This window comes from Eublepharis macularius, chromosome 4 (genome assembly GCF_028583425.1).
Source record: "Eublepharis macularius isolate TG4126 chromosome 4, MPM_Emac_v1.0, whole genome shotgun sequence".
Classification (NCBI taxonomy): domain Eukaryota; kingdom Metazoa; phylum Chordata; class Lepidosauria; order Squamata; family Eublepharidae; genus Eublepharis; species Eublepharis macularius.
In genome coordinates, this window is record NC_072793.1 from 112,931,048 (window position 1) to 112,943,135 (window position 12,088).

The window sequence follows — 12,088 nt, forward strand, 5'->3', positions numbered from 1 at the left end:
GTTAATCATGATTAGAGATGGGCACGGAACAAAAAAAACTGAACCAGGAGGTTCGTGGGTTTCACGAACCATGGAACTGGACCAGTTACAAACCAGTTCGTGGTTCATGGGGTTTAAATGCCCCTTTCAGGCCTTAACAGTGGCAGGGAAAGGGGCATTTAACAGTTTAAAGGGCCCTTTCCTGCCTTGCAAGCGGCAGGTCCCTTTAAACTATCAGCTGGCAGGTGGCAGGGGGAGATCCCCCCTCACCGCCTGCCAGCCCCCAGCCCCCCCAACCCCCACCCTCACCCCCACATTTACCTTCCCCTGCAGCACAGAGTCCTTCTTCTCCTCTCAGGAGGGGCGGGGAAGGCCGTTTTCTGCCTCTTCTGCCACTCTGGGGGCCTGCAGGGTGGCAGAAGAGGCCGAAAACGGGAGTAGGGGGCTGGGGTTTGAGCAGTTTAAAGGGACCTGCCCTTTAAAGGGATCCCCCCCTGCCACGTGCCAGCTGATAGTTTAAAGGGACCTGCCCTTGCAAGTCCCTTAAAGGGGCAGTTTAAATGGCCATTTCCCTGAGGAAATGGGCCATTTAAACTGCCCCTGTAAATATGGCCCAACGAACCAGTATACAGTTAATGGAAGTTCCGTGAAAAGGAGCTTCCACGAACCCTGGTTCGTGAACCCCAAACCGGCCTGGTTCGTAGGTTTTTTTGGGTTGTATTTAGGTTCATGCCCATCTCTAATCATGATCATGTTAACCACGCTACTTCAGACTAGCCTCTTTGATGCCATCAAAATAGAGCAAAGCATACTGTTTCAGACTCTAGCCTTTATTCTTCATCGCTATTAGATCCTTATAAGATTTTTAATATATTTTTCCCTTCTGCAGTCAGATTATAACTGGGGCTAGTAAGAGGCGCATTAAGGAACATTTAGCTTATTTTTTAGAATGCCTTCCCAAAGATATTGATTTAAAATTTATTGAAATACTTCCATGTTTTAGGTAGAACTACATTCTTTTAACCTTTTATTGTTCCCGAATTCCCACATTGATTTTAACACATCAGAGATTTAATTGCCCATGAGATTTTTCCAAAACATTGTTTTAACTCCAAATCTCCTAGACTGTTTTTTTTCTAACTAGATACTCTTCTAGGAGGTGGGTTGAAAAAGGAGGGTTAAAAACATATCCTACTTTTAAAAGAAGCCAAGGGTAAATTGTTAGCGAATGTTTAGGCCCCATTTCATAAAGTCTTATTCTGAGCATACATTCTAGATACCAGCACACAGAAGAATGTAAACAAGTAAAGAAAGGCCTTGCTCTAGTGTTAAGATCTTGTCTCTGGGTGAGACAGGACTCTGAACAATGTATAAACATATTGTTGTTTTCTTTATTCTAATTACATAAGTAAGATTTAACCTTGGTTGCATTCCTTTCCCAAGAGAATGTCAGACATATGGCTCCAGCTTTTCAACTGTTTGTATAATTCATTTATCATTTAAACTTGTCAGATGTCATGATCTCTGGGAAAATGCGTCATTCTGCATCAATCTGATAAGGTGTATGCGTCGTTTTGACAGGGTTTCATCCTAACCTCTGTTCTTTTATTCTGTAAATGAATGGCAATTGTTCTGTAAACAATTAATACTGAAGGGTATATAAGGCCCTCCAATGCTACTGGTCTTACACCTGTCTCCCCCTAATGGAGAATGTGTCTGGGGTTATTCCATGTAAGAAATAAACCTATTTTTCCTCTGTAATCACTGTGTTTGGTGTCTTGAAATATATATGGATAGTGGTGGTAGGGGACTTCTATATTGGAAGCAGCGTACTATTTTTAAAAACTCCTCTAATTTTATTCTCCCCTATTTGTAAAAGATCAAGGTCTTGGTTGTTCCGAAAGATTAACTCACCCCTTAAGAGCTAAAAAAAGATCTAAATTTAAATCAAACCATTGACTGTTCTGGTTGACACACCCTCCGTAAAATATGATGCAAAAGATGATGAATTCACTACAACAGATAAGGAATTAATTCAATCGTTTTGTAGATTGCCTGGGGGAGATCAGGATATCATAATCGATCAGTTAAAATTACTTAGGGACAATTTAATTTCAATTAAGAGCGAAAAGGATAGTAACTCTTTGCTTGACCCCATTGAAGTATGGTCACCGGATCAACCATGCCCTCAGCCTATCTCAGGAAACACAGAAGGTACCTTTTTTTCATTGACTGATTCGTCAAGTACTTTTCCTGTACCTTTAGACCCCAAAGTGATAGTCCTTTCTTAAAACCCATTAACTTTTCCATCCCCCTCAAACTCAAACCTTTCTACAGTGGATTGACTATCTTGGCATGTGGCCGGTTGGTCTGCAAGATAAATAAGTAAAGAATCTCAAACTTTTTAACGTCCCTTTGATATAAGTTTAGTTCAAGAAACGGGCTCTGGAGGACATTTTCTTCCCTGGATATACTGTTTTTTCCAATCATGCTATAAAGGGACCTAAAGGCTGTTCAAAAGGTGGCCTAGCCTATTTAATTTCTACAGCTATGAATATTAAGAAAGCAGAATTGGCCATATCTCATGATCTGCTGCTAGGAGTTCATATTAATATTACCAACTACTCTACTAATTTGTTCAGTTTCTTTGCCCCCTTTGCCTCAATGGCAAAACAGAATTGGGTACAGTTGAGAATTTTAATTGATAATATTTGGGCTAGTTTTCCATTGAGCCATCTGATCCTGGCCAGAGACTTTAATGCCAGAATAGGGCCTGATGATAATGTGTTGATGCAAAAATTAATTGGTTCAGATAATTAAGATCTTAATTTTTACTAGTTTTATAGAGTTTCTAAAGATACAGTTGTTAATTCAAATGGCCTAGACCTAGCAAACTTTGTATTCAGAAAAATTTAATTCCAATAAATGGCTGATCAGGTCTTAAGTCTAAGGAAGACATATTGTTGCAAACGGCACAAGTGTCATAGACTATTTTTTTCTATCTGACTGACAGATCAAGTGAAGACAGATTGACATGGTCTATAGAATATTCATCACTGGCATGGGGCATTATAAGGATTGTTAAGAAGAACTGGCACATTGTGCAGAATATCCCAGGGCGTGAGTCTCCCCCATTGGTGGGGTTAAGAAAAACAAAGAGCATTAAGGATGCAGTAGTTCATTCTGATTTTGTGGACAGAACACCTACCTGTAATTTGCCCTGTGGCCACTTTAAATGTGGGCATTGTAATGTCTGTGATCTTGCAGTGAGTGTGGATAGTATCACCAACCCAAAAACGGGTAGAAAATTGTATGCAAAAGGTTTTTCCACCTGTGCCACATCCAGCGTGGTATATGTAATCTGTTGTACATGTAATTTACTGTATGTTGGAAGCACCATCAGACCCTTGAGACTTCACATTCAAGAACATCTATCCAGAATTAGAAACAAGTCATTAGAAGCCCCTTTGAGCCAGCATTTCCAGGATAGGCACACACATGAACGTGAATTGCAGTTTTCTGTATTACAGACCTTGTCTTGCAAACATTCTTCTGACACACGGAGAGCTTTGTTACGCCTGGAGACTCAGTGGATTTTTCGTTTAAATAGCCTATCACCATTTGGGCTTAACAATGAGGCTGATTTCACTCCCTTTTTAGGATAAGATATAATTGGTCCTTTCATTGTTGTTTATATCAGACACTTTCACATTCTTTTCCTAAAGAGCCTTGCGACCATGACCCTTTAATTGTGGGGACGGGATGATTGATTTGACAAGATCCGCTCCCTTTAAATAATTAACACAGCGTTCCTCACCAAACGCTCGAAAAAAGAGTTCAGAACAGATTGACTTCAGAAAAAAGAAAGGATTGAAGGTTTATTTTGTAAGTGTATTGGTGAGTTTAACCATTGCATGAAGTAATTACTTGTATATTATGAAGTTTATATATTATTAAGTTTGTATATGAGACTATAAAGGGGAACAATGGTTTAATGTGATCCCCTTTCTAAATGTTATGTTCTTTACCAAATGCAAAGAGGATGTTGAAAAAGTTAAGTTTATAAAGGGAAAATATTGAATGTATATTTTTGAATGCATTGGATTATATTTTTGAATATTTTGAATGCATTTGGGGGATCTTTTTGGAAGTGGGCTTTCTTATTCATTTCATGATGCTATACATTATATTTACCATGTACATAATCAATTAAGTTTGCAAATGAAGTTGTAAATGAAATTATCTATTGCAGAAAGTTTTGCTTGATGGTTACATCCTGATTTGTATTTGTATATTAATTTCAGAAAAGTTGTGGCTTTGGAAGAAGCATAACTCTTGCGAAACGGGAAAATTGCAAGCTGGCAAGCCCGTTGCCATCTCCCGCCGGGAGGTTTGGTGATATTTTTTGACTCAATATTTATATATATCAAGCTCCAGTGCATTGTATATTTCAGTTCTACAATTTGGAACATAAAAGCTGGATTTGGTTGTCGTGGTCCCTGCGTTTTCTTTGTTTCTGCATATTTTTTTCTATCAACAAGACTGGCTTCTCTTGTGAAGGCTATGGAGGTGGGCGATTTTCTGGGAAGTGATCATTTCCCAATCTTGTTATTCTTTGATCTCAAACCTTCCCACTTATTGCCTTTACTTTCTGAATCATTTATCCAATCACTTATGCCAACCTGATAGCACCCTAGATTTCACTCACTAATTCAAAATCTGCAACTACAAAAGTCTCTATAAAGACAAATTATCATCATTCTCTGCAGATTCTCTCCATATTCTTGCTGAGATCTTTAAAGTTTTTGATCCAATATATACTAGGTCTAATACACAGAGAAAGTGTCTACCCAGCGTAACACATCAAAACCCATAGTTTGGCAGCGAATGCAAACAGATTAAAAAAGAACTCTCACAAAAGTCTAGAGAATTTAAAAGAAAAATGACCACGGAATCTTGAGTGAATTGTTGGCACTAAAAATGTATTATAAATCCTTACTGGTTTATCAGAAACACAACATCTGAAAAGGTTGGAAACAATTAATTGCGGCTGCCAAAGATAATAATTCATCTACATTTTGGTCAATTGTAAATTCAGGATTGACATTTATCACAATAGCCCCTTTTGTATTTTATCTACCTGACTTAACTACTTCCATTCTTTATTTTCCTTAACAGAATCTAATTTACTCTTATCACATCCCCTGATAATCTTCCTATTTGCCCCCCAGTCACTTCTAAAGAAGTTGAACACCTCATTTCCTGATTGCATTGTTAATCCTACTTGGTGGGCTGAAGTTTTAGCCCCAGTTTTCAGCATGGTAAATGCCTTCATTATCATTCCACATACTTTGAAGCAGACTATTACAATCCTCATTTTTTAAAGTGTCTCACTCGGACCCAGAATGTTACCATCCAATTTCTTTATTACCTTGTTTAGGCAAACTTTACTTTTCTTATCTATTAGATAAGTGATTAGAATGGATGGAGACTTATAACATCTTAGGCTGGGAGCAAATAGGCTTCAGAAGAGGTTCCTCCACTCTAGATCACTGTCTGACTCTTTTTCATGTAATTGAAAAATACATTTTACTTCTGAAAGAGTTCTTTATGAAGTCTTTATGGACCTTAAGGGAACATTTGACAGTATTTCCAGACCAAAACTCTAGAATAAATTCATGAATAGTAATTGATAGACGATTACTATGGTTGATAGAAAATCTTCGTATTTGTCAGATCGCTCAAGTCTGATGCAATGTAGAAGGAGATTTGTCTAAAAAAAATTCTGTGGGCAAGGGAGTCTGACAGGATGTTTGTTAACTCTGTTTTTATTTAACTGATATATAAATGCTCTCTCGACAAAAATTGTCACCCTCCTGTCTGGTTTACAGATCCCACTTTTATTGTATGCTGATGACGCAGTTTTGCTGTCCCTCTCTCACACCGGACTCCAGAGACTAATGAATAGTTTTGCCAATTACTGCCACTCTGAAGACCTAGAAATTAACTATGGCAAAAGTAAAGTACTCCTCTTTCAGAGGAAAAGGAATCCTCCCTTATTGGTCTATAGATAATATTAGAATCCAAAAAGTGAAACAATTTACATATCTGGGAATAGTCTTCACATACAATTTGAATTGGTCCGCTCACCACAAATCCATGCTGAAAAAAGCAGGACCATAAACTGATGGTATTCTAAACTTTTTTAGGTACCATGAAGGACAGCATTTACCTGGGGCAATTCAGTTTTTTAATATAAAAATTGTACCTATTCTGCTTTCTGGGACTGCTATTTGAATCCAATCATTTACAGAATCTTTAGATCTCCCTTTACTTCACATCCTTCATAAGGTAACCAATCCACCAAAATCTGTAGCTGAAGTGTCCCTACAAGCAGAACAGGGTCATCCATCCTTGGAGGCCAAACCCTGGCAATTGGCCTTCAATTTGTATCTTAAATGGCTCTATAGCAACTCTGGATACCTATCTTTATTGAAAATAGATTCTCATAAATCCACTTGGTTCAAGTCTCTTAATTCAAAACTCTATCTGATTGGACTAATTCCTGATACCATCCAGGGCCTGGAATTTGCAGCTGTTAAGCCTCATATTAAGAAGCATATCCAAGACAGGGATTACCTGAGCACATGGTTTTGCGCCCACAGGGTGTGTGCCCATATATTTTTTGGCATTTCTCCACCAAAACCATTGCCTCCCTATGCTTTTTACTTAACGAACCCAAATTACTTTAGAGCATTTTATTAACTCGATTGAATGTGTAGCCCACTCCTGCTATGAAGGGAAGATTAAGGAAGGTTTTATTCGGACTGAGTTTGTAGATGTTCTCAGGAGAAAATTGGTACCTTAATACACATTATGTTAAGAGTGTCCCCTTTATACTAGTCTTAGAAAATGGATTTTTAACTCAGTACCTATCTTTCAGGTCTGTCTCAATATGAGTTGGTTTTACTCCTTTTATCTGATAGATCTCCAAATTTTACCCTCACTGTTGTGAGATTTTTTTTATTGGTTTAGTGTTATGTCAAGATGATGCCATTTAACAGATTGGTTTTTGACTGCTCAAGGCTTTTAGTCAAGGAGATTTAATTAAAGGAAAGGAAAGGAAAGGAAAGGACTTGCATGACTCACCCAGGTCTGGCTGCTTGCTATTGTTCAACAGTAGCCACACCCTCAAAAAGCCAGTATAGTGTAGTTAGAGTTTCAGAATAGGATGTGGGAGACCCAGGTTCAAATCAACACTCTGCTGTGATAGTTCACTGGGTGACTTTGATCCAGTCACACACTCTCATCCCAACCTACCTCTCAGGGTTGTTGTGAGGATAATACTGAGGCAAGGAGAATGATGTCAGTTGCTTTGGGTCCCCATTGTGGAGAAAGGCAGTATATAAAAGAAGGAAATTAAGAAATATAAATGAAGATGGGAGGCAGATAAAAGGTAAGTTGCTTGGAGTTTGAAGGAGAGAAGGACATAGGAAAAGGTGAGCATATGGAGGCTGCCAGGGGGAAAGAGGAAATAGTGTGATGAAGGGGATACAGGGAAAAGTGAAGTGCCCCCAGCAAGTCCTTACAGGTTCCCCACCCTGCAACTGGGCCCGGCTCAGCTGGCACCATGCAACTGGGCCATAGGGAAGAGGCTGTGGGGGGAGAGGGAAAGGTGAAGACAGGAGCAGACAAAGGTGGATGGAAAGGAGAGAAGGAAGCAGGAAAGGAGGATAGGCTATGAGGGAGCAAGGAAGGGAAAGAGAACATGATGCGGGAGGAAGATGAGATACCCCCTGCAAGTCCTTGCAGGTCACCACTTATTCTGTTCTGTTCTACTGAACATGGTACATTTGATTCAATGAAAGTTTGCTACTTCATACCACCAGATACATTGTGATAATTATTTAATTGTTATGTGTTATGTGCTGTCAAGTCACCTCCGACCTATGGTGACCCTATGAATGAAAGACCTCTAAAACATCCTACCATTAACAGATTTGCTCAGATCTTTCAAACTGGAGGACATCACTTCTTTTATTGAGTCAAGCCATCTCGTTTTAGGTCTTCCTTTCCTCCTACTGCCTTCCACTTTTCCTAGCATTATTGACTTTTCCAGAGAATCTTCTCATAATGTGATCAAAGTACGATAGCCTCAGTTTTGTCATTTTAGCTTCTAGGGAGAATTCAGGGTTGATTTGATCTAATACCCATTTATTTGTCTTTTTGGCTGTCCATGGTATCTGCAGAACTCTCCTCCAGCATCACATTTCAAATGAATCCATTTTCTTCCTGTCAGCTTTCTTCACTGTCCAACTGCCACATCCATACATAGCAATGGGGAATACCATAGACTGGATCATTTTGATCTTGGTTCCCAGAGAGACATCTTTATCTTTAAGGAGCTTATCTAGCTCCCTCACAGCTGCTCTTCCAAATCTCAATCTCCTGATTTCCTCGTTGCAGTCTCCCGGTTGGTTGATGATTGAGCCAAGGAATAGAAAATCTTGGACAATTTCAATTTCCTCATTATCAGCTTTAAAATTGTGTAATTCCTCAGTAGTCATTACTTTTGTCTTCTTGATGTTCAGATGTATCACATCGCAAATTTATGATGGCTAATGGAATGCACCAGGGAATTTCAGAAGAAAATCAGCATGTGTTTTATAGATTACAGCAAAGCATTTGACTGTGTGGATCATGAAAAGCTGTAGATAGTGTTAAAAGAAATGTACTCTGGACAAGAGGCTACTGTTAGGACAGAATATGGGGAAACAGAATGGTTTCCAATTGGCAAATGTGTCAGACAAGGATGCATATTATCTCCCTACCTGTTCAACCTCTATGTAGAGCATATCGTAAGGAAAGCTGAATTAGATCTAGAAGAAGCTGGAGTAAAAATTGGTGGAAGGAAAATTAACAATTTGAGATATGCCTGTGACACCATGTTACTGGCAGAAAATAGTGAAGACTTTAAATAACTACTGATGAAGGTTAAAGGAGAAAGCGCCAAAGCAGGATTAAATCTGAACATCTAATTATTTAATACCCAACACAATATTTTAAAACCTATAAGGAGGTGACTTTCTAGAAATAAATTTAAGGAACCATCCATGGAGAAGTTGTTTTGCATAAACTCCCTTGAAATCAATGTGATTTGTGCAAGAGCACGTCCAGAGGGTATGCGCAGATATATTTGTGCCCATGTGATATATTAAATTTTTCATCTTATGGATGAAAGATAAAATATCTTGCTTTCTCCTACTTCATAGGGTGTTGAGCCATGAACACTAATGTATAAACATTAATTCAAGTATACATAACTTATCTGAAACCTGATCTGACAGTACTAGCTGTTCAGTTGCTGGGAACTGACAGATCTCTATTGACTTTTAAATGGTCTTTAGCTAAGTTAAACCAATTTAAATATTCTCCCAATCTAATTATTCATATACACAGAAATGTTGAATGGTATGCATTTTGTTCTATTTTATATGTGGCCAATACAATTTCTACATCAAGTACAAATCTATGTAGGAAAAAAAAGGGAAACAGAGGGGAAATGACATGGCCATCAAGAAAAGCTGCCAAATTGTCAATATGAATTAACTTAGGTTCTGCCAAGGTAGTTAAAGGTTAGAAAATTGTTCCCTTCTCTGAAGGAAGCACTGAGAAGCCTACAGTGTTCACACCGAATATAACAAAATTTATTTCAGTTATCAAAGGACAGCATGAAAAGGTGGCATTCAAAGTAAGCTTAATTTAAATATTTCTATATAGAATATGTGCCTATCAAAAAAGCAGGATTATCAGGCTTCCCACAGACAAAATAGGGCTTTCTGTCTGCTCAGGAGGCTCCCTAGGTATGCGACAAAAATTACTTCAGCAAACCAACAAAATAAACCATCTCAAAAGATCTGAGGTCAAAATATGCTCCAGAAGCAGGGAATGCTGGGAGCAGTTAAGTGTCAGGCCTCGGCTTCATAATGCAGTTGAATGGGGTCCCATAATAGATGAATTTACCACTTCAGATTGCAGATAAGGGATTATATTTTTCCAAGCTACCCCTCCCTTAATAATTGTCTGAAAATACAGAGCAAGTACAGCATACAAGAGATTGGGCTAGAATGGTCCTTTATAATATACTATTTTTAAAAAATACAGGGAATGTGTTGATGGGAGAAAAAATATAACTCTCCTGCTGACCAAATGGTACAACTCATTTGGCCCACACAGAATTCTACTCTTCATAGTGCTTCATGTAGAGACTAGGCTTCAGTTAAAGGGAAAAGGGTAAAAAGAAAATTAGCCTGCTTACAGTGAGAATTCTGAAGGGTGGGATGTCCAAACTAATGTCCTTTCCCATGATCCTTCATGGTTCTGCATCTTGTTATACATAATACCTACCATTTTAATAAAAGCATGCACAGCTTGCTATGCTGTTTTAAAGGAGATAAGGGTTATCTCTTTTGACTCCAAGGTGATGGCAACAGTCAGGTGGAAAGTAGGTGGTCAAACAACAGGCAGGCTGTGGAGCTGCTGTCTGAAGTAACTGCCTCATAGAGCTCTGAATAAAGGCCCATTCACTTAACTGCCTGGGCACTGGAGATTTTCTATGAAAACTATGGTTTCCAACATCTAGGTGGGGCCTTCCAGAATTATAATTGATCTCCAGATGACAAAGATCAATTCCCCTAGAAAAAATAGCTGCTTTGGAGGCATGGTACCCCATGGGACTTTTAGGCATGGTATCCCACTGAACTCCCTCTCCTCCCTATAACCCACATTATGCAAGTTCTACCCTCAAATTTCCAGGAATTTACCAACCCATAGTTGGCAACTATAGGTTCTCTTCCAGCATGTGTTGGACAATAACGATCACCATTATGTACTGAAATTGCATACTCAATGGATTGGAAGCCACCATCCATAGGCTTATCAAGATATCATCCTGCAGTTCTGTGAGAAATGTGAATTATATTCTATGGCTGCAATCCTAAGAACACTTTCCCATAAATAAGCCCCACTGAATAAAATGGGACTTGGTTCCAAGTACAGCAGTTTAGGATTGATATCTGAGAATGGACCTTACCAAAAGACAAAGGAAATGTCCTTAAAAACTTCAACATACTCTTCAGTTTCATCACCAAACCATGTATGCACACAGAAATGTCTTCTTTTGTATATGGATAACATGTGCAACTTTTTATTCCCCTCTACTTTTATTTTTCCTTAGTTATGCTTCAGGAAGCAGAAACAATTTTTCACTTCCAAATCCAATTGAAGACCATAGGTCATGCTTAGATCAGATCAGACTGTTGTAAAACTCACGATGGCAGAGTTTTAAAATATCCACTTTCACTGATGATTCTGTGAAGCTACTTACCCCAATAGCTTCTTGTTGGAGAAGGAAAACATAAATTTACTGTCCTTATTTCCTGACAATGGGGTCTTCTCCAACTTGTGTTCCTCTTCCATTTTCAGTAATGAATCAGGTTTACTGTTCTGAAAACAAAGCAACATTTTCCAAGATAATAACATAAAACTAATGTCTGTGCAAACTGCAGGCTGTTGCTTGATAAATGCTTGTAACACAGAGAATAGATTTATACAAAGAAATAGCATAGCATACACCAGATCTTATTATAGCAGGTATGTCTTCCAATTAGATACACCAATCTGGGGGTTGGATCCAATGATCCACAATTCTTGTGTAAGCTGATCTTCCATGGCTTCCATAATCATCAAGACTTAAATGATCCATATTGCAAGGCAGTGATAGTCACCCTTTTAGAAATCTTGAAAATTCTTCCTGTTGGATTACTGTGATTTGGATCCATTTAGCTTTCTTCTAGGGGATGTTTCTTTTATGGTGCAAATGTCAGTTCCTGTTTCTTCGTTCTCTCAGATATCTAGCGCTAGGATGAGGTGGGGGTTGCTCTAGAAATTATAAATCAAGCAGCTAGGTATCCCTACTGAGTAGGAAGTTATTACTAGAAATATTTAAATTGTTTGAATTCCAATTATTTGAATTAATCTATTCAATTTCCAAGTAACAAACATTTGTATTAACTTGTGTTCATGGATTTGAACCTCTGCATCTACTCAT

At 38.4% G+C, this 12,088-nt stretch overlaps 1 protein-coding gene across 1 annotated transcript in view; it reads right to left on the bottom strand.

The window, feature by feature from the left end:
* PHF2 (PHD finger protein 2) overlaps nt 1–12,088 on the bottom strand; it is a 230,813-nt gene that overhangs the window by 42,682 nt on the left and 176,043 nt on the right. Inside the window, exon 14 of the mRNA XM_054977343.1 lies at nt 11,366–11,484. Within this exon, the coding sequence (XP_054833318.1) occupies nt 11,366–11,484 (119 nt within the window). The remainder of the gene's footprint in view (nt 1–11,365; nt 11,485–12,088) is intronic.